At 35.7% G+C, this 24736-nt stretch overlaps 1 protein-coding gene across 3 annotated transcripts in view; it reads right to left on the bottom strand.

Moving 5' to 3' along the window:
- The window catches only part of poe (E3 ubiquitin-protein ligase-like protein poe), an 801929-nt gene that overhangs the window by 447764 nt on the left and 329429 nt on the right, over nucleotides 1-24736 (bottom strand). For all 3 annotated transcript variants that reach the window (XM_090405892.1, XM_090405894.1, XM_090405895.1), the window contains exon 28: nucleotides 2305-2381. In XM_090405892.1, coding sequence (XP_090262018.1) covers nucleotides 2305-2381 — 77 coding nt within the window. The remainder of the gene's footprint in view (nucleotides 1-2304; nucleotides 2382-24736) is intronic.

Raw genomic sequence — 24736 nt, 5'->3', positions numbered from 1 at the left:
GCAAGGTTTTCTTGTAGTCAGACCAGAGCAGAGTTTACAAATGTCAAACCTGATTTTACCAACTGAGTTTATCAAGGCTTATTGAATATAACAAAACTGCTCAATATGAAGCTTCTTTCTTCAAAATAATAATAATCATTTATACAAGGTTCTGTCCAATCAAAACGTTTATATAAAAGCCATAATAGTCATTATTTATTATTTTTTTATCATAATCCTACACATGAGTATGAATGCCTAGTACATTAGATTAGTAGTGGGAATGAACAGAAAACCCAAGAAGAAAGTTTTGTTTAGTTATTGAAATTACAGCCAAAGCACCTAGGGGTATAAGGCCAGTGCACAGGTCTATACAATAAACATATAGACTTCTTACTGCTTCTCCATATTATCTTTTTAAAATAGTTCTAACATTGAAGAGTACTTCCCTAGTCTCTTTATTTTCCTGAAAACCAGTTTGTGTTTCATTAATTTCCAATTCTATTTCATGTTTATTTCTTTCTAGGATGATATACAGCATAACGTTTGCTATCTGAACTGATTATTCTATACTCTAGACATCTGATTGTCTTAGATCTTTTAGGTATTGGTAGGAATGTCGCATGCTTAAGATCTTTAGGCATTTGTCCATCCGGTCTTGTATATTTTCTTACATATGTTAGTAAGTGATCTTATTGCCTAATCGTTTAAAGCCTTTAGGCATTCTGCCATAATTCCATCCATTCCTGGAGTTTTCCTGGTTTCAATTTCTTAATGGCATTTATTACTTCTCAGGTAAGAATAGTAGCCCCTCCAAATTTTCTTGCAATGGCTTATCTATTCTATCATGATTGTAAAGTTCCTTTGAATACTCTATCCATCCCTCCCTTATTTTGACATTCTCCATTAGGGTTTCCACCAGCATCTTCAATGCAATGAGAGCCAATCCTTTTCCCAGATTTGCTAGTTAGCTCCCTAACTTTTTCATGAAGTTCTCTGGTTTTGTGTTTTTTGTTCAAAAGAAAGCTCAAATTGCTTGCATTTCTTGTTAACCCATAGTTCTTTTGCAATCCTGCATTCTTTCCTGATCTTCTTGTAAACACGATTTTCGTGTTTCTTTCTTCTCTCCATCATTTTTACCCAGGGTTTATTCATTTTCTTCTCAAATTTGAGAATTGTTTGTTTTACTGCCTTTTTTATGCCCTCTTTAAACATCTGCCATCTATCATCAATTTCATCTTTAGGTTAAGGATACTTTGTGGAATCAGGAACGCTAACAGCAATGGATTGTGCTAGTTCCTTTAAAAAATTATGTTGTATTTCCTAATTTTAAAGGGAGCCAAGATCATATTTTTCCATGTGTAGAGGTTTTCTCTACACATTGTTTTCTTTAATTTTATTGCTGCTTTAATGACCACAGGGTTGTGGTCTGATCCAACATCAGCCTTCAGGTATGTTATGGCTCGTACGATGCTATTCCAAAATTTTTTTTTTTAATCATTATATAGCTGATCTGGTTCCTATAGCTGTCTCCAGGGCTTTTCCATGTTTAAAGTTTTCTAGAAGGTTGGCTAAACAAAGTATTATTATATGATCATTTTCTTCACAGAACTGTATTAATCTTTCTCCTCTTCGATTTCTTTGTCCCAGGCCTTGGTTTTCCATGCAGGGAGAGATCTTTTCTGAGTCTACTTTAGCATTTAGATCTCCCATTATGATAGTTATATCATCTGAATTGGTGTTAAGTGCATTTTGAATGTCTTCATAGAAGTGTTCTACATCTTCATCTGGGTAATCATCAGAAGTAGGTGCATATATTTGGACAATAAAAATATTAAAAGGTTGGACTGCAATTTTTAATGTAATTGTTCTTAACTGTTAACTTATGGATCAAACTCTAAATAAGGATTGGGCAAGCTTAATTTTTAGTACAAATACTACACCATTCCTATGACTGTCTCTGCATGAATATATAATTGAACTCTTTCTGTTTAATTTTCTGCTATTCATTATGTATGTGAGCCAAATAAATTTCAAAAACATAACGTTGTAGTTCATCTTTTTATAATCAAGAATAAAACAAGAATAAAATAAGAAAGAAACATGAGAGAATGATTATTTTCTGTTTTAATCAGATACTTTAACTGGTAGCAAAGTAAAAAAGTGCATCTTTTCAGTCTTATAGAGCTACACACTCTGAAATGTTGGCTAAATTCGATCCTAGGACAATGAATATTTATCCTTCTCATTAGAAAATTGTAAGTAAAACTTCTTATTTTATTTGACAAACTGTATTCTTTACAAAAAGTGGTCAAAAACTAATACCTGTTCTGTTTCACAATATAAGATGTTAAGCTCTGCAACAAAAGACGATTTTCTTGCACACTGCTTCCATCCCCTTGCTGTCAAAAAACAGGAACAGAACTTATTTTCAAAAATTTCAGGTATGCAATTTATTTTCAAACATACTTCCCTTATAAACTAACTCAAAGTTTCTGTAATTACAGTGCAATTAGTTACAAAATAGTGTTATTATATAACTAATTATTTCAAGCCAACTGCTGTAGGATATCTTAATACAATGATGCATACTACCAAGATCCCCCCCCCCACACACACATACACACCAATGTTCATGAATATCTGCAGCAGTCTTTGCCATGCAGATTGGCAAAGATGAGCACTTTGGATACAAAGTGCTCATGGTCCAGAGAAGAAAAATCTCGAGGAGAAATATAGAGCAAAGAATATAAGAGAGAAAGAATAGATGAAGAATGAAAAGGGACCCAGCAGGATCACTGAGTGGCCCTCTCTTCCTCAAACAGGTGCTTCATGTGGAGGGCTTACTGAATACCTCTATAGCAGGATTTCTAAATTATGTAACTTTTAAGTCTTCCCACATGTACTATAAGCATGAATGAAACTATCATAAAAAATCATACCAGCTTATTGATGTGAATAGGTTTATAGTATATGAGAATAAGAAGTTTTCTTTTGTGTTTGTATTATTACATAATACCTTTTTTTAAAAAAAAATATTAGCATTGTTACCATAGGAGGATCTGTCAGATGGCATCAGTGAATAAGCTACTCTAAACTTGTGCTCCACATTTTATCGTTATTCTGAGTGTTTTTCATCAAAATTAATCATCAAAAGGAAACCTTAACAGTGGGTATTGAGGAGCGGAATACCTCTGCACAACCTCTAAGTACATTTAGTGTGTTAAATCAGCTATCTTTCCAATTCTAAATCAGCCACGTGTAAGCGCCCACTATACCTACCGTACACAGCAAAAATGGCGGCAACAAAAGCCAATGGCAAACGACCACCCCGTGTCTCACCAGCATAGTGCCATCAATCGCAGCCGACAAACCTATTATGTGCAGCAGATGCAAAACTGGTGTCACAGATAGAAAAAAGGATATATTCTGCAAGTTCTGTTGTCACACTTCCTGCGCCAAAATAGAAGAATCTGTGCAAAAACTATTTATCGAACTTAACCAGCTATTTTTCTGTTCGCTGTGCCTCTCTTCAGTAAAACAACTTCTGAACATAGGTAAACGTTTTGAAATCCTCAAACAGCACACCAATGCTTTGAATGAAACTTACCTCCAAAATACGTGCAGTGGAAGCTAAGCTCAAACAAATTGATGCCCAAAGCAACACAAGTTCACCTTTGCCCACGAATGAACTCCGCGATCTAATCGCATCAACGGTAAATGACTTGATGGCAGCCAAAAACAAAAAAAATTCAACGGCGTTATTATGACCTTTCCAACGGAAAACAGAATATCATTAAAAGAGGACATCAACAAACTAGATGAAGAGTGCAACAACACTGATTCTAAGAATATCATCAGGTGCCATCGTTTCGGGCCAATAAATAAAAGAAAGGACAGAATGAACTTTCCAAGCCTAGTAAAAGTGACTTGCAGCATGCCGACAAGCATGTCAAAACTAATAACAGCGATCAATAACAAGTTCAACGTTATTGATCGCTGACTCCTATCCTATGTCGCCTATATATACTCAACTGGAATCTATCCCACAAACTGGAAATTGGCTTATATTCAACCCATTCCCAAGAGGAGTGACAAGTCACTGCCATCCCCCTACCACCCTATCTCGCTTACCTCAATCCTGTTTAAAGTAATGGAAAAAATCATCAATTCCTAACTCTTACACTACTATGAAGACACCCACCTAATAAACGACTGCCAGTATGGATTCCATCACTGGACAAATGACATGGAGAAGTTTGGCAAATCTCCAGTGGTTGCACTTGATATCTCCAAAACTTTTGACCGGTCTGGCACAAATGATCGTAGTTTGCTTACTTAGCAAACTACCATCATTTGGTCTGACTCAGGACTTCTGTAGTTGGATTGCCAGCTTTCTGTCTGGACGCACACTGTGTGTGTGTGATGGTAAATGGCTCACTATCCTCTCACCAACCCTCTTCCTGTTATATATCAATGACTTACTTCCGTTGACCTCTAACCCAATACACAGTTTTGCACAAGACAGCACATTACACTACTTGCTTTCATTCGATAAGCCTTACCCTACACAACTCACCTCAACCTACAGAACATCAACCACCACCATCCTCAATTCCGATCTCCAAGCCATGCTACAATGGGGTTTGGATAACCTCATCAATTTCAATGCTAATAAAACCCAGATCTGCCCTATTTCCCATTAAAAAAGAACCATTTTTCCCCCTTATTCTTTTTCATAATACCCAAATTTCCAGACAGTTTGAGATCTCTCTTCTTAAAATTACCCTCACATCAAACCTCTCCTGGCATAAACACATCACAACCATTGCATGCTCAGCTTCAAAAAAACTAGCATTTCTCTTTCACTCAAGATGTTACCTCACCCCTGTACAGCCGTTCACATTATACAAATCACAAATCTGCCCAGCTACTGAATACTGCTCCCACATATAGGGTGAGGCCCCTAAAAGCTCCCTCAAAATGCTTGACTCAATACAGAGGAGAGTAATTAGATTTATTAAATGCCCATCTCTCACCAAACACACTTTCGCACAGACGTTTGGTTTCTGCAATATGTATATGCTACAAATATTTCCATGGGAAATGCACATCTGAAATAACATCAATAATTCCTCCACTCAGAACTAAGCTTGTTGGAACACGTCCAGCTGATGCTCAATATCCCTTCACAGTACACCTAGAAACAAACAGAACAAGTTTAATTTCCTCCTCCATCATCCCCTGAAACTGCTGCACTGTGGAACAGTATCTTACCTGCTGTGTTTCCAAAGGAATGCAATTCATAGTCATTTAAATCAAACGTAAACAAGTTCCTCCTCTCCCAGCATACTACCCATATATGGTACTAATGCACTATAGGTTGATTAACCAACCTCTTATGTATGGGCACAATATAAAAAAAAAAAAAATGTGTAATTAAAACAATAGAATAAAATGAAAAGACAGGCAGTGGTCCTTCTATAATAATATTAGCATAATGGCCTTCAGTTGTCCATGTGCCCAGGGAATTCATCATCATAAAATTCCTGCCATGTACCCTCAAGGGGTGTACAGGATATGATAGTACTACATGAAAAATTTACATCATTACTGACGCCTATCTACAATTTTCTTCCAAATCAGTCTGTTACTTGTCAAGACTCCAATATTATCAGATCTTATATTTCTATCGTCTAAGGCACTTTGTACCGTATCAATCCACCTATATCTTGGTCTTCCTCTGGGTTGTTTTCCTGCCAACCTGGCAGAGAACACTTATTTTGCTAATCTTTCCTCACCCATTCTTTCCTAATATCATCATTTTTAATATGATATTGCCATTGATGCCATCTGTTCACACCTCTAATCTTTCTCAGGACTCTCATATTTGCAGTCTCTAGTCTTAGGTCAAGTGTTTTAATTCTGACCCAGCTCTCAGATCCATAAGTTAACATTGGTTTGAACACTATATAAAACGGTGTTCAAACTGGTTTCAACAGTGTCTTGTATACAGCTAATTTAGTGTTCCGACTAATTTCTCTCTTGTTGAAAGTTTATTTTTCACTTGGTCAGAATATAATAAATTTAGTTTAATCCTTTATCCAAGTGTATGCAAACAAAGCTTGTGCCTGAAAGTATCTTCAGGACTGGGGTAAAGTGGTACAACAGTGTTGGTAGCTTGCTCCACCTTTGCAAAGAGTTTCCCGGTGTTGTACCACTTTACCCGGGTCCTGAAGATACTTTCAGGCGCAAACTTTGTTTGCACACACTTGGATAAAGGATAAAACTAAATTTATTATAATTTCTCTCTTATTCCATACGAATTTATTCAATTGACTTCCTACCATACCAGCTTTGTTGATTCTGTTGTCTATATCCATATTTAATTTACAATCTTCACTAAAATCCGTGCCTAAATAACTGAAATGTTTTACTTGTTCCACAGGTTCTCCGTTCACAACACAGTTGATATTTTCAATGATTCTGCCTATTTTCATTGTCTTTCCCTTTTTATTGCTGACCTTCATACCATATCTATCACAACTATTCAAATTAGTCAGGGAATCTTGCAGACTTGTAGCGTATTTATTTAGCAGTATAAGATCATCTACATAAACCAAAGAGCTGACATTAACATCTCCAATTTTGATTACATGTTTAATTCCACTTTCCTTCATAATGTGATCCATATAGATAATGAATAACAGAGGGGATAATGTACATCCTTGTCTCGCACCAGAATTAAAATTAAACCATCTTCCTGTACTTCAATTCTAACTGCTGACTTACAACTCAAATAAAGACTAAGTATTGCTTGATCTAATGCCCCATCGACACCATATAACTGTAGCATATTGAATAGCTTCTCTCTTAGAACCTTGTCATATGCCTTTTCCAGATCGACAAAACTTAAATACAGATCTTTGTTCTATTCCCATGATTTCTCGACTATTTGTGGTAAAGTGAAGATTTGATCCTGACAGCCTCTATTTGGCCTGAATCCAGCTTGTTCTTCACCAAGCTTTTCTTCCACAATTCTTCTCAAGTATACTTGCATAAATCTTACCAGGAACACACAGTAGGGAAATACCTCTGTAATTCTCACATTCAGTTTTATTTCCCTTTTTATATATGGGTAATATGAGAGCTCTACTCCAATTATCAGAAATTCATCCCTCTATGCAGGCTTTCTGAACTATGCAGTGCAGCCCCTGTAAGACTTTTATACCATCATACTTCAGCATTTCTGGCTGAATATCATCTACTCCTGCTGCCTTTCATATTTCAAGCCTTTGATGGCTTTTTCTATTTCAAGTATGGATATGTATTCCTGACTATATGCCTGTTGAGTGCTTTATACCACTGTGCCATCATTGCTTGCTTCATTTAGCAATTTTTCGAAGTAATTACTCCATATTTCAAGGATATCTTTTTCTCCCATTTTCATGTCGCCTTTATCATCTCCAACTCCTTTTACAGCACTCTTTCCTCCATTTCTAAGCTTCTTCAACAACCTCCGGAATATTTTGCCACCTTCTTGATATTTATTTTCTATGTTCTAGCCAAAGTCCTCCTTGACTTTTGTTTAGCTAGTTTTACACAGTGTTTAGCTTTCTTACATTTGTCTCTGTATTCTCTAAGAGCACAAGCTGACTTATTTGCCAGGAACTTTTTATAGGCTTTCTTCTTTTCATTCACTGTCTCTTTAACTTCCTGTGTTCACCAAGGAGTTCTGAATCAATCAGGTTTTTCTTCAAGGCTTGCCACTGAATCTTCAAGGTTTGGTTCCTGTTCTCAAAGCCTTTCATTTTTCCTTCAATAATCTTTGTGTATTTTAGTCTACAGTTCAGTTCTGAGAGCTGCTCCACTTTTATTCTCTTTAAAACTTTCTTACACGTAATTCTCTTCAATATGAAATTCAATTTTATCCTGCTCAAGACTAAATAGTGATCACTTTCAATTTCAAATACACTCTGGTGTCCGGCACCAGGGAGAAAACATCACTATCAACAATAACATAGTCAACGAGACTTTTCTTATTCCTTGCCTCTTCTCTCCATGTGAATTTGTGCACATTTTTATGTTGGAACATTGTGTTAGTAATAACCAGTCCATGTCCTGAGCAGAAATCCAACAGGTATTTGCCATTATTATTAGCTTTGCTCTTTTCTCCAAATTTTCCCAAAATATTTTTGTATGTCTGACAATCATTACCTACTCTGCTATTTAGATCCGCAACCAGGACCAACTTTTCCTCTTTCATTGTGTCAGTTGCTTTCTCTAAAGCCTCAAAAAATTCCTCCACTTCTACCTTAGTAGAATTTTCTGTGAGACCATAGGCACAAATAAGTCTCACTGTCCAGTTCCCCATTCTGATATTTGCCCACATTACTCTACTTTAGACTGCCTGCCATTCAAGAAGATTAGCCTCGTATTTAGTGTTGAATACCTGAATATAACATTTTGTATTAAATTCTCAGAAAGATCTCACCATTTTTTGTCTTTTTTGTTTCAGTCACTCCCATTATGTTGATCTGGTATTTATCTAACTCCTCAGCTAGCTCCACTTCTTTGTCATTCAGGCTTCTTATGTTGATAGTACTGATCTTTAACTCTGGTGATGTTGAGGTGTGTTTTCAGATTTGTTCCAGTAGCTGACTTTTTGCTGTTCGCCCTGGCGATGCCCCAGCAGGAATGAAATTTTGTTATGCTGTACAACGATTTTGAATTTTGGTTTAAGCCAATAGGAATACAATTTGGTCTGCTAAATCCCAATTTGCTAGCCCATCCTCATTCGTTCAGTATCCAGGTTGATACCCAACAGGATGCACCACGAGACGGTGAGGATTGGACATTAGGTCAGAATCCCAGTTCGGTTCTCCGCATTCCTTTAAAGGCTATGTGGAGGTCTCTTCTCGGTTATACAGCTTTGACCAAGCACCCCCAGGGAATTCACCAGAGAATATATATATGACAAAATCCTACATTAAAAGTTGCATGAAGGAATGTGATCAAATGCTGTATTTAGATATAAGAAGTCACAAAAGAAACTAAGGCATGTTTCACCATCACTATCTATAAAAATAAGTACCTAGATACTTGATAAGTACCAGGCACCTGATCACAACTCTGAAATATATGCTTATTTTTTAAGTTCGATTAAACAATATTTCCAAATGCCTGCCAAGTGTATGCTGATATGCAATAACCTAATAATATGTAGAATTATGCTCAGTTGCAGGGAATATTAGGTGATAAGAAATGGTTGAACTACAACAATATAGATATAGAAAAGTTATAGTTATTCTCCAATAGTTACTTATTTGCATTCTTATTATGGAATTAATAAAAGAGCGTATAATTAATAAAATTAATACGTCCTTTCTTCCCAAAGTGTTACAGTTTTGCAATGTCAGATGGAAATAAGTCTGATGTATATGGATAGAATATCAGAAGAAGTCTGGTACAAATTTTACAACCATTAGCTACCTGACAATTAAGGAATAGATTAAAAAGGTAAAAGGCCTGCGATCAAGTGTGCTATTGAAAAGGACAACAAGTAATTCTGATCCTTGAAAAGTTGATATATCAAACTTTCTTGAATATTCATCATGCCTTATTTATGACATTCACTTTTTGTGTGTTCATGTATAGACAAAATAACTGCCTTTCAGATTTCTATGCATTGTTCTAGTGTGAGTGGACATCAGTGTGTGGGAATAAACATGCAATTAAAGATTTCTGGCGAAGCCTTTTTTTTTTTTTTTGAAAGACACCATCTCTGCATCTGGAGATAGACTTAGTGTCTACTAATAGCTTCCAGAGGTATATATAAAGAAAATTTATATATTAACAGCAGTGTACTGATAGTCTACTCTTACTATAACAAACTTGTAGGGACCATGAGAATAGTTTGCTATAGTGAAAAGTTTTCTATATTCTTTCACAGACTGGCAATGCAGATCAAAGTCTTATGTAGTTAAAGATAACCTAAGACACCACAATCATCAACAGCAAAGGTGAAGAAAGGTGGAAGGGTATGAGCTGGTTGTTGCAATACAGATTGATGAATATAAGTACATCACAGCAAAGTATTACCAAACATATTGTTCTTAGAAGAAAGACTATCAAAAACTAAATCTAAAAATGCAAATGTTCAGACACAAGAGTCAGAATGGATTGATAAGCTTCACAGAGAAGATGGTTAAAACATTGTGACCAAATCATCTAGGACCCCCCCCCCCAGAAAGTAAATTATATTTTACAAGAAATTAAATTTTCATCTCTATTATACCATGAGCAAACAAGAATACACATGAAATATCTATGTTACCAGGTTTGGCACCAACTGATGCCAGGCTGTACAGTGATCCTATAATGCAGAGCAATATACATATCTCAAAACGAAATGTGCTTTGCATTATGAGATACTAAGGCAATTGATGTGAAGTGAAACAAAATCTACATACAAGCAGAGTTGTCATGAAGATACTTCATGCACAAACTTTGTTTGCTTACACTTTGATAAGGATTAATTAAACAAGAATATAATTTCTTGGATTTCTGCTCAAGACATGGACTGGTTATTACCAACACCATGTTCCAACATAAAAATGTGCACAACTTCACATGGAGAGTAGAGGCAAGGAATAAGAAAATTCTCATTGACTATGTTATTGTTGATAGTGATGTTTTCTCCCTGGTGCAGGACACCAGAGTTTACAGAGGATTTGAAATTGGAAGCAATCACTATTTAGTCTTGAGCAGGATAAAACTGAATTTCATATTGAAAATCATAACATGTAAGAAAGTTTTAAAGCGAATAAAAGTTGAACAGCTCTCAGATGTGAACTGTAGACTAAAATACACAAAGCTTATTGAAGAAAAAAAAAAAATGAAAGGGTTTGAGAACAGGAACCAAACCTTGGAGATTCAGTGGCAACCCTTGAAGAAAACCCTAAATGATTCAGCCAGAGAGGCATGTGGCGAGGTTGTCTGCAAGGATAGAAAAATCAGAACTCCATGGTGGACACAGGAAGTTAAAGAGGCAGTGAAGAAAAAAAAGAAGAAAGCGTATCAAAAGTTCCTGGTAAATAAGTCAGCTTGTGCTCCTAGAGAATACAGAGACAAATGTCTCTCTCTCGCTTTATGTTCACTGGGCATCTACAGATGCTGTATGGTCACTCCGATGCTCGATGATGTTCTACACCAGACCTTGCCATGTAGTCCTGTTGTTTGCTTTTCTGGCAGCCTCAACTCTCTGAAGATCAGTCACTCCATCCATCCATCTCATTGATGGTCTACCCCTGCCTCTTTTTCCAGGAACTTTACCTTCTATTACTGTTCTGAGAAGTCCTCCTTCCATCCTTTCTATGTGTCCAAAATATTTTAACTTTCAATATCCTTAAGGAGCCTTAAAGTTCTACTAATCTTTTCTAACACCCATTCATTTGTACGCCTTTCAGTATATGATATTCTCAACAGCCTTCTGTAACACCACATCTCAAAAGCAGATATCCGTTTCTTATCTGACTTCTTTCGGTTCCAAGTCTCGCATCCATAAGTGCTGTTGGAAAAACAACTGCATCTAAAATCCTCAACTTTGTTCCCATGGAGATAGATCCATCCTTCCAGATTTTAGACAGGACTCTGACTGTTGTTTTAGCCATTCCTAACCTTTTTCTGACATCTTCTGAACAGCAATTCTTCACATTAATAATGGATCCCTGGTACACAAACTTGCTGACTTCCTCAATTCTTTCTCCATTAAGATATACTTGTTTCTCAAGAGCTTCTCTGTTTGGTTTTCCTTTGAGAATCATGATCTTTGTCTTACTAGAATTGAGTTGAAGTCCTCTGTTATTACTGATCTTGTTAACTTTGTCAAGAATTAGTCCTAGTTCTTCCATGTCATTACAAAGGAGTACTATATCATCAGTGTACCTCAGATTACTGATCAATCTACCTCCTATCGTAATTCCTGTCCTGAGCTCATCCAATGCTTCACGCATGATATCCTCTGCATATACACTAAACAAGTGAGGAGAAAGTAAACATCCTAGTCTAACTCCTTTTCCAACTTGAAGCCAGTCAGTCAATCCAACACCTGTTCTTACTATGGAGACAAATGTAAGAAAGCTAAACACTGTGTAAAACTAGCTAAACAAAAGTCATGGGAGGACTTTCGCAAGAACATAGAAAATAAATATCAAGAAGGTGGCAAAATATTCTGGAGATTGTTGAAGAAGCTTAGAAATGGAGGAAAGAGTGCTGTAAAAGGAGTTAGAGATGATAAAGGTGACATGAAAATGGAAGAAAAAGATATCCTTGAAGTATGGACTAATTACTTTAAAAAATTGCTAAATGAAACAAGCAGTGATAGCACATGGTTAAAAGCACTCAACAGGCATAATAGTCAAAAATACATATCCATACTTGAAATAGAAAAAGCCATCAAAGGCTTGAAATGTGGAAAGGCAGCAGGAGTAGATGATATTCGACCAGAAATGCTGAAGTATGGTGGTATAAAAGTCTTACAGTGGCTGCACTGCATAGTTCAGAGAGCCTGGACAGAGGGACGAATTCCCGATGATTGGAGTACAGCTCTCATAGTACCCATATATTAAAAAGGGAAATAAAGCTGAATTAGAGAATTACAGAGGTATTTCTCTAATGAGTGTTCCTGGCAAGATTTATGCAAGTATACTTGAGAAATGGTTGAGAAGAATTATGGAAGAAAAGCTTGGTGAAGAACAAGCTGGATTCAGGGCCAAATAGAAGCTGTCAGGATCAGATCTTCACTTTACGACAAATAGTTGAGAAAGCATGGGAATATAACAAAGAACTGTATTTAAGTTTTGTCGATCAGGAAAAGGCATATGACAAGGTGCCAAGAGAGAAGCTATTCAATATGCTAGTTATATGGTGTCAATGGGCTATTATATCAAGCAATAATTAGTCTTTATTTAGGTTGTAAGTCAGCAGTTAGAATTGAAGGAAGTACAGGAAGATGGTTTAATGTTAAATCTGGTGTCAGACAAGGATGTACATTATCCCCTCTGTTATTCGTTATCTATATGGATCACATTATGAAGGAAAATGGTATTAAAAATGATATCAGAATTGGAGACTAATGTCAGCTCTTTGCTTTATGCAGATGATGTTATACTTCTAAATAAATCCTCTACAATTCTGCAAGATTCCCTGACTAAATTGAATAACTGTTGTAATAGATATGGTATGAAAGTCAGCAATAAAAAGGCAAAGACAATGAAAATGGGCAGAATCATTGAAAATGTCAACTGCGTTGTGAACGGAGAACCTGTGGAACAAGCAAAACGTTTCAGCTACTTAGGCATGATTTTTAGTGAAGATGGTAAATTAAATATGGAAATAGACAACAGAATCAACAAAGCTGGTATGGTAAGAAGTCAATTGAATAAATTCATATGGAATAAGAGAGAAATTAATCGGAACACTAAATTAGCTGTATACAAGACAGTGTTCAAACCAGTTTTAACATGGATCTGAGAGCTGGTCAGAAGTAAAACACTTGACCAAAGACTAGAGACCGCATATATGAGAGTCCTGAACAAATGGCATCAATGGCAATATCTTATTAAAAACGAGGATATTAGGAAAGAACTTGACATTGTCCGCATCCAGGAATGGGTTAGCAGAGCTAATCTCAGGTGGTATGGTCACTTAAACAGAATGGGCGTGGAAAGATTAGCAAAACAAGTGTTCTCTGCCAGGTTGGTAGGAAAATGACCCAGAGGAAGATCAAGATATAGCTGGGTTGATACGGTACAAAGTGCCTTAGATGATAAAAATATAAGATCTGATAATGTTGGAGTCTTGACAAGTAACAGACTGATTTGGAGGAAAATTGTACATAGAACGTTAGTAATGATGTAAGTTTTTCATGTAGTACTATCATATCCTGTATACCCCTTGAGGGTACATGTCAGGAATTTGGTGACAATGATGATATAATTTCTTGTTAAAGTACAATATACAGACTCATACATTGTAGAGTGCTAATGATAAGTTTAATTCATGATATGATTCTGCCAAGGACAAAGTATTTAGTTCTAAACCAACTCTAGTTTAGTGCTAGACTTTATACTGCTAGTTTAGTGATTACTGAACTCTTTTTTTTTCTTCTAATTCCACATAAATTTATTAAACTGGATCCCAATCATACCTGTTTACAATTAATACATTATTTCTATTAATTTGCTATCTTATTTTGCAGCAGCTTGTGGGAAAAGTGCACGTGCTTTCATATCAGAATCTGTATAAATCTTTGCATCAATTATATAAATGAAAAGTAAATGAATTCTGATTGCAGTTTCTACATACATATGCAGAAGTTAAAATATTTAAAAGTTTAGGACAGAGAGGAGGAGGAGAATGTGTGAGGGGATAAAATATGTATACGAAAGGAAGGAAGCAGAGTTTGAGAAGGGACCAACTCAGTAAAAGCAGACTTTTTTTTCCCATGTGAAATATTCTTTTTCATATTAACTCCACAACACACAAGGTCACAAGACCATTATCATCAAATTCCTGATATATACCCTCAAAGGGTGTACAGGATATGATAGTACTACATGAAAATTTTACATCATCACTAACTTCCTATCTACAAATTTTCATCCAAATCAGTCTGTTGCCTGTCAAGACTCCAACATCATCAGATCTTATATTTCTATCTTCTAAGGCAGGGATCAGTAACCTTTTGAGACTCGCAGGCCACATTCAGCTTTCATTTTTAATAACCAGGCCGGCCTCAAGCGTTTAATTAATACATACAAAAAATGGTAAGTGAAAAAAATACTTAAGTAATCAATATTTATTATATAAATCTTAACAAACACAGATTATTATTTTTATGGCTTTTTAGCCTATTTTTGTTTAGAGGAGTAACATGGGAATTTTCCCTGAAATAATACCTACATTAAAAAACAAATATTCAGAGTTCCAGATATGAAACAAGCATGAAACTGAAATTCGATGAAAAATTATTATCACGTAAAAACAAAGTAATATAGTTTATGCATCACAATATGCGTGTCCCCCTGCATAATGTGATTGTTTTCCCTTAGCCAAATTATCTATATCTACTTTATAACTTGAGGTGAAAATTTGAATCAAAGCATGCAAATGTTCAGTCAGTCAGTCAATAAGAAAATTTATTTTTTCTAAAACTCATGGCAGATAATGCTTGTTCGCAAATGTATGCAGTTCCAAATGCGACTATCGTCGTCTTTGTGAAACTGATTAATCCTTCAAATTTTTTGGTAATCATTGATAAAATTTTTGGATATTTTCTAACAAAAATGCGTTCTTTAATGTTTCATTGTGTTGTAATTCCAAAACCTCCATCTGTAGTTGGTTGGTATGCCATCAATGTTGACATTAAAAGGGTTCAAAAATAATCACACGTCAATACTATTTTTATGAAAATCTGCAAATCTTGTTGAAAATTCCGTTTGTAAATCTTCAATAATACCAACAAAAGTTTTCTTTTGTGTTTGCCATCCAACTGTAGATGCAGATTTGCAACATATATAATGATGTGGATTTTCTTCCATCATATGTTTCTTCAACAGACATAGTTGGCGACTGCAAAAGTGTGCCAAAATCTCAGTTGTTATCAGATGAAGTAGCCTTTGTTATTCCCACTCATGATGACTCATGCTAAATTGCACGGGCATATCACAAAGTATAGTAAACTTATTTTTTTAATTTATTATTCATATTATAAAATGTATTATTTAAATAATTCAACATACAGGCCTAGGCCTGTGTAGCTCAGTGGAAGTGGCGCTTGGCCGCTTATAGTTAGACCTAGGTTCTAGTCTAGTCGCTGACTGGAGGAACTTTTTCAAGCCTATCTTCGCCCGGTTCCTGAGTTAGTCGATCTCTGGCACAGGCAAGTGGGTTTTTTCTCCCAGAAACTCGGGTTTTTTGTCACATAAACTCAAGAAAATCGATCGTAGCACCCACATTATTTCAGACAGTGACATATCTTGTTAGGGTTAGGTACCAAGAGATGGCAGCACTTGTTTGCCAGCCTCTTCATCGGCGGCTGCTATAATTAGTGATAGACATGGGCCAGCTATCTCTGATTGGCTACCGGTGGAGACTGAACTGCCCACTCAAGTCTCCAAAAGCTAGATAGGGTATAGAGGCCTCGCCTACTCCCTATTAGGGAATAAAAGACGTTAGTTGATTTTTTTTTTTTTTTTTTTTTTAAACATACAAGCCACATGACATGTAAGTATGGTAAACCTTTTATGGGTGGCCAAAAATACATGTTTGGGCCGCATGCGGCCCGCTGGTTGCCAACCCATGTTCTAAGGAACTTTTTACTGTATCAATCCACCTATATATTGGTCTTCCTCTAGGTCTTTTTTCCTGCCAACTGGGCAAAGAACACTTGTTTTGCTAATCTTTCCTCCCTAATTCTGTTTAAATGACCATACCACCTGAGATTAGCTCTGTTAATGCATTCCTGGATGCTGACAATGGCAAGTTCTTTCCTAATATCCTCATTTTTAATATGATATAGCCATTGATGCCATCTATTCGTGCCCATAATCTTTCTCAGGACTCTCATATCTGCAGTCTCTAGTCTTTGGTCAAGTGTTTTACTTTTGACCCAGTTCTCAGATCCATAAGTTAAAACTAACTTGAATACAAGGTGACTGTTTCTCAAGTATATATGTATATATCTTATATAACACTCAGTAGAAGCAACTTCTAGGCAGAGAGAATTAGCCTTTTCACTGGAGAGATGACTTAGGTTCCATTCGATGTTAACCAAGAAATCTAAATAAGTAATCTTTTTAAGGACTATAGCAAAATCATATCCTTTTGAGAGGACGAGTGTTTCAATACTCATTAAAGGGTGACTGGACAAGTTGATGACCCAATTAACATCGAAGGGAACCTACGTCATCTCTCCAGTAAAAAGGCTAATTCTCTCTGCCTAGAAGTTGCTTCTACGCTACTTAAAGCCAAGTTTCCTCCTTCCAACATATCATTCTGAAAAGAAAGCACTATATTCCTTAAGAAGCAACAGTCACCTTGTTATTACTAAAGCAGACAAAGGATTTGACAGTAATTATGGATTCTTCAAACTACAGAAGAACAATTTCTCTTTTACTTCGAGATCGCTCAACATACCAAGAACTTGATCACGAACCCACTAATAGGCAACTGAAGAAATTAAATTCCCTTCTAGATGAGGTTATAAGTTTAGATGTAAACACTATAGAAAGATTAAAAACACATTTTGCAAGACCTCCTAGATTTTATGGTCTACTAAAAATTCACAAGACAAACAACATTCCTTTTCGTCCTATAGTTGACTGTATTGATTCACCTACTTATCGCATAGCCAAATATTTAGCGAAATTATTGAAATCACATAAAGGCAAATCACGCTCTTTTTTGAAAAACTCTTCGGATATTTTAAATAAATAAAAAATATCTCATTACAACTTACTGATCTTATGGTGAGCTTCGATGTAGAATCTCTATATACCAATGTACCTCTCAAAGAGACTTTACAATTACTTGCTGACATCTTCTCACAAGATATCATAAAATTATTAGATTTCGTGATGCACTCTGTATATTTCTTGTGTGAAAACAAATTCTACAACCAAGTGGAAGAAACAGCCATGGGAAGTCCACTTTCACCTGCTGTAGCCAACTTTTATTTGGAACATCTAGAAGACATCCTGTTTCTAGATAGAGACAAGCCACAACATTATCTGGTCCAAGAATCGCCATCTACACACATGTGTTGCTAAAAATTCAAACACATATTCAAAGAGTGCTGAGGCTTTACTTCAATGCCCTAACTTGAATCGAAATGATTGTATATCCTTGTCAAAAATATTGGAAAGTTTAATCCAGATAACACACTAAGTTTTTTTTTTTTTAATTGAGACCTAATTCTTACATTAGTCTAATGTTATCTTTAAATGAATTTATAAATTAAGATTGTTATATGAAATTGTGAATTAATACTTATAATTTATTCATCACTCTGATGAAATTTACCTCTCTTTAATGCATAGCAATGTAACATCACACGTGATGTTACATGTGCTTGCAAAAACTGTTCCTATTAAGCCACTGAGGATAGTCTGTTAGTTTCAGACTGAAATATTTGGCAAACATTAAAATATTCTTGTGCTAACGTGTTTATAATTCTAAATTTCATGTCACAAGTGTCTCTCAAGAATAGAATTTTGATATGCTTTCTTCTTTAACTTTCTTTGTCCACCATTGAGTTCTGATTGTTATATCCTTGCAGACAACCTCACCACATGCCTCTCTGGCCAAATCAACCAGTGTCTTCTTCAAGGCTTGCCACTAAATCTCTAAGGTTTAGTTCCTGTTCTCAAACTCTTTAATTTTTTCCTGAATAATGTTTGTGTAGTCTCAGATGTGAACTCTACAGTTCACATCTGAGAGAAACTCAATTTTTATTCGCTTTAAAACTTTCTTACATGTTCTTCTTTTCAATATGAAATTCAATTTTTTGCTGCTCAAAACTAAATGGTGATCACTTCCAACTTCAAATCCTCTGTACACTCTGGTGTCCTGCACAAGGGAGAAAATATCACTATCAATAATAACATAGTCAATGAGACTTTTCTTATTCCTTGCTTCTTCTCTCCATGTGAATTTGTGCACATTTTTATGTTGGAACATTGTGTTAGTAATAACCATTCCATGTCCTGAGCAGAAATCCAACAGGTATTTGCCATTATTATTAGCTTTGCTCTTTTCTCCAGATTTTCCCAAAATATTTTTGTATGTCTGACAATCATTTCCTACTCTGCTATTTAGATCCCCAACAAGGACCAACTTTTCCTTTATCATTCTGTCATTTGCTTTTTCTAAAGCCTCAAAAAATTCCCCCGCTTCTACCTTAGTAGAACCCTCTGTGGGACCATAGTCACAAATAAGTCTCATTGTCCAGTTCCCCATTCTCATATTTGCCCTCATCACTATACTTGAGACTACCTGCCATTCAAGAAGATTAGCCTCGTATTTAATGTTGAATACTATGGCTACATTTTCTTGTCCTCGATTGTCATTGCCTGAATATAACATTTTATATTTATTGCCCAGAAAGATCTCACCAGTTTTTGCCTTTTTGGTTTTAGTCATCCCTATTATGTCGATCTGGTACTTATCCAATTGCTCAGCTAACTCCATTTCTTTGCCATTCAGGCTTCTTATGTTTACAGTACCGATCTTGAATTCTGAATGTTGAGTATCAACAACACAATAGTGCTGTGTGTGGGCAAGTGGTTAAAGAGAACAAAGGCATCTTTTAATGTGTTTCTTGAACAGCTGTGGTTTATATTCAGTGGGGAAAATGAAATAGAGAATGCCATTCCAAGGTACAGAATAAGGGAAGAAGATAAGAAGTTGGCTCAATAAGTTTGGAGCTGAACTGTATGAATTATGACAGCCACTATCCATATTCATACATGATTAGAGAAAGGTGAAGGAATAGTAGTGTCGAGTAAGATTTATAAAGTGCTAGGAGTTATGCAGAAGAGAAGTAAAGCTTAGGGAGAAAAAAGTCTGTTGGGCGGGAGGGAAATAGATGTAATGTGTTTGTATCAGGAGAGATGTGAGAGAGACAAGATAAAGTCAACCCAAAAAAGAGAAACCAATGTTGGTTGGTGAACAGAATATTATCAAAGATGACAGAAAGTGAAGCATGATCTTTCTTCCAAAGAATAAAACAAGATTCTGTGTTTTGGAAACATTGAAATTCACTGAATTATTTTCATTCACACTTCAGAATTATGAGATCTGTGTTTAGCTGGCTCTAGAAGAATTTAAAGTGTAATTCATTTGAGGACTACAAGAAATTGTGAATGAAGAAGAAGAGTGTATTGTATTCTGCAAAACTGTGATTTAGATTTGCAGTTAGTGAGAGGAAGTGACTGATGTATAGGAGAAGATAAAGAGTGTAGGTAAAAGCACATTCACAGCATACTCCAGCAGTGACATAAAATTCGGTTGAGAGTGAACCTTTCATCCTGATTATGCAGTGAACAATGACTAAGAAAGCTGGTAATCCAATAGCAAAAGGCACAAGGCAGACCATAAAACAGTAGTCTGATATGAAAGCCATGATGCCAGACTAGATCAAATGCCTCAGAAATATCAAGAGCAACTATGTGTCATCAAACTTTTCTATGGCTTGTGTGCAAAGGTGAATAAAGATTGACCAAGGAGATCTGCTGTGGAACAAGAATGGCAAAATCTATACCAGTGATGACTAACTGGTGCAGCTGACTTAGTCATTGTTCACTGCTTTTATTACGACAGGATGGACCAGGGAACTTATTAGCATCAAGACAATTATCAAGTATTGTTCTAATATCTTTTTTGGAAATTGATGAAAAGGAATATGAAAGGGATAGGAAGTTAGTAATGGTGTAAGTTTTTCATGCAGTCCTATCATATCCTGTACACCCCTTGAGGGTACATACCAGAAATTTGACGATGATGAAAAGGGATACTGTGGACAATATGGGGTATCGTGAAAGGAGGTTTGGCCTTAGCTGTCTAAACAAGAGTTCAATGTTACCACTGTACCATCAGGATGTGAGATGGGAACACAAAAGGGCAGAATTCATTTTAACACGTTCGCTGCCAACTACGAGTATACTCGTAGTTCGTATATGAGCTTCACAAGCCAATTATGAGTATACTCGTATGTCAATTTACCGACCTCCTATGCCAAACACGAGTTATCCCTTTGTATAATTACCTTAATTTGGACCCTTGGATTCTGAATAAAGCAGAGAGCATGTTTGGGGGCTTGGTAGAAGAGAAAAAATTTCAACTAAAATATAGTATATTGTGTATTTGCCTCAGATGCCAACTACGAGCATACTCGTATGTCGATTACCAACCTTGTATGCCAAGCGCGAGTTAATCCGTAGTATAACATCGTAATTTGTAAATCAATTTTAAACTCGGCTTTCCTCAATATTTTGTAAAGCATATAAATTGGTTTGTTCTACTAAAATTGTAAGAAAATCTTCAGAAAAGAAAAGTTCAACTAACCTTTTGATACTGAAATTTCCAGTGTCAATTTTAAAACCTGCAATTACAACAAATTCAAATTGTGGGGGCTCTTCTTCTGAATTTTCCCAATAAGTTGATGTTGATGTATTTGGCTGGTTGCTAACTTCATCTTCAAAAGTTTCTTCATCATTGGAGTCACCGCTAGAGTCGTCTGTAGGATCATCATCGGAATCGGAACCAAATATTTCATGAAATTCATCATCACTCATATTAGCATAAGCTTCTACTTCTATATTAGTAAGTTTTCTTTTACTGGTCATGGCGAAATTGAAGGTTCTTAGAGACTAGAAACTAAAACTGAACTAGACGCAATAAACACTGCCGTCAGCACATGTAATATATAGATGGAAGTGATACGAGATTACTCGTAGTTGGCGTATGAAACAAAATTCGATCTGATAAGCCGGCTACAAGATTACTCGTAGTGACCTTGAAGATGGGAGTGATACGAGATTACTCGTAGTTGGCGTATGAAACAAAATTCTGTCTGATAAGACGGCTACGAGATTACTCGTAGTGACCTTGAAGACGCTTGGCATGCGGGAACAAACTATGACTGAGTAGCATGGCAGCAAACGAGTTAAAAAATTATGGCGACAACTACCGTGCTATAATAAAAAAATTTCAGTTTAAACCAAAATAATTTCTCAACATTTCAACCTTCATATGAAGATCATCATCTGAAGTATATACATATATATACAAGCTGTTTTACAATACACATAATATGCTAGAGTCGCACTAATTTGGTCAACAGTTGACACTACTGGCCTGACCGCTGGTGAAAAACAAAACCTTACTAAATTAAAGCTATATTCCTGTTAAACTGGTTACAAATAAACAAGTTAGGGTAGAGATTACTCATAGATAAATTCAAACAAAAACAATACTAATAGTGGTCGATACGTGAAATGTTGCTTAGAGTCCTAAAGTGAGGGTCTGCTGGAGAACTTGGAAAGTTATCATTTTATTATTATCTGAGACCTCGAAGAGTCATTGACTCCATGGAGTCAATAACTCTTTGAGGGAGGCTATAAATCACCCAAACTAGCTGTCATACCTTCCCTTAAATTCATTCGCACTAGATGCACTCACTACCCCCTAAAGGCATACTATTGCACTCACTCAACTGCTCTGTGAGCGAAAAACGTAGCTCTTACTCCTTTCTTGACTGTAAACAAACTTAACTTCTGTGGATGCCCCCATGTTCTCTCCTCATCTTGCATATAACAAAAAATTTCATCAGATGATATTGTTACACCCTGATATCTTAAGAATGTAAAATTCTCAGTTATCATGGTGTAACATGAAGAATAAATAAAATAAATTAAAAAACCCTGCATAAAAGATAATAGTTGAATTAATTAAAAGAAAAAGAAAGATTCTTGCATCCAATAAAATATATAAAATATAAAGGTTTTGTAAAAATAACTAACAAAAGAAAGAATATATTAACATTGTGATATAATTTAAATAAGAAGAGTTAAATAAATAAGACAGAAAAGGATTAGTCATAAAAGATGGTATGTGAGAGGCTAGAGATTAAGTTATTAAGTAAATTCATAGAAAAATTTTGGAAGGGATTAAGTTAGAGGCTAGCACAAGAAAAACAACAGAAAATCGCTTAGGGTCAATTCCCGGATTGAGACATCGTTACAGGCTTGCCGATCAAATGATGTTTGACAGAAAAACGCCACCGTAATTGGTCGGTGAAGTAAAAACAAGTTAGAAAAAGTGCCGTTAGGAGAACAGGTATAAAAGGGTTGGAAACCCCCCCCCCACAAGGCTTTTTTGGTTTTGATTTTGATTCTGTTCCAGGAGAGTCCTTCGTGAACTCTTGCGTAGGGATTTCACGATGTTTTCCTGAGTGGCAATATTGGAGTTATATCTCCACGCCACAACACGTAAACGAAAGTGAGCAGAATTTCGGTTCCGTATTTCCTAAGTAAGAAGCGAAGAATGCCATAAAGTCAAAGAAAGGGAAACATATTCTTTGTGTTCCAACTTCAGTGACAACTACGAAAAACGGAGAGCTGTAAAGAAATCGATGTCCATGTGGCGAGCTGCACAGCCGATATATAGATGATTCAAAGTGTTCGGAGTTACGAAAAGTTAAGCCAGCGTAAGTCTAGTTCAATTCCAAAAGGAATGTAGGGGAAGCAGATTATCGGTGAGGTTACATCAAGATAATTCAATCAGAAGAAGGTAAAGATCCATATGAAGATCCCAAGAAAGAAAGGTACTGTGAAATATCTCTGATATTAACTAAAAATGTGTCTGTGATAAGTATCATTGTTCTAATACGGAACTGTTAAAGTGACCAAGGAAAATTTATACTAGGACTTTAGTATCTGATAGAATATATTATAAGTAAGCTGGCTAGTGTTAATGTTATGTGAAAAATTAAGTGTCCTGAGAATTTTGCATGTCTATTGTAATGTATAGGAAAGTTAAAATGTCATAATTGTGTGTTAGTGCTGAAAAGGTTTAGTTAATCTACTTAAGTTTGAATAGTTGAATAGTGTGAATTAATCATATTTGTCCATGTCAAATGAATTTATGTGTTGAATGTGTATGGCGGCATGATCGTAATACTAGTTATGTGTTAGTGCAGTAAATGGTTTAGTTAATCTACTCGAGTTTGAATAGTTAATAGTGTGAATTAATCTTATTTGTCCATGTCAAATGAATTTACGTGTTGAATGTGTATGGCGGCATGATCGTAATACTCATTATAGGATCATAGCCTAATTACTTGTAATAAGCTAATGTTAGTTTGTAGGTATTTAGTTTTGCATTAAATTGAGTAATCTTAAAAATTGAATTGTACCATGTTAGGGAATTTAATAAACCTTTGTTCAAATGCTGAAATTGCTGTCCAATGCACCACTTGAAAAAATTATGAACATAATCACGCAGGAAATTAATGTTAAGAAACGATATAAAGTGTCACGACTGCAACATTGTTTCACTTTCAGACATATTTGAGTTCTTTCTCCTTGTTTTTGAATATTATATCTTAAACTAAATATCCCAGTATATCGCAGTATAAATACAAATATTAGGGGTACTAAGGGGAGAAATAACTTAAGTATTAGTAAAATTTTTGGGGATATCTCGTGATTAGATAACAGTCGAACAAAGGTAAGCGGAAATTATGAAATAGAATAAAAAACGTAAAATGGGACACAACATAAATGGCGCAGCCGGTAGGATATAAAGTATAAGAAAGTTAATAGAATAGAATAAGTAGAATAGGTCACAACAATATCCTATAACACCCATTCAAAAGTTTAAGACCTCTATTATGTTGTCCCTCATTCTCCTGTTAACCAGAGTCTGTAATCCACATACTTGCAATCTGTCCTCATAACTAAATCCCATAATCCAGATATAATCTTTGTAACTCTTCTTTGCACCCTTTCAACAGCTTCTTTTTCTCCTTGGAATCTGGGAGACCAAATCTGCACACAGTATTCCAGGTGTGGTCGTATCAAGGCCTTACAATAAGGCAAAATGACTTCCTTATCCTTACATGATGTTATAACATGACGAACCTTGACATGAAGCGAACATGTCAAGGTTCGCTTCACCATCGCTTATTCTCTGA

The sequence above is a fragment of the Typopeltis vanoorti genome, chromosome 15 (assembly GCF_054136105.1).
Source record: "Typopeltis vanoorti isolate ZY-2024b chromosome 15, IOZ_Tvanoo_1.0, whole genome shotgun sequence".
NCBI classification, from domain to species: domain Eukaryota; kingdom Metazoa; phylum Arthropoda; class Arachnida; order Uropygi; family Thelyphonidae; genus Typopeltis; species Typopeltis vanoorti.
This window is presented reverse-complemented; position numbering and strand designations above follow the sequence as displayed.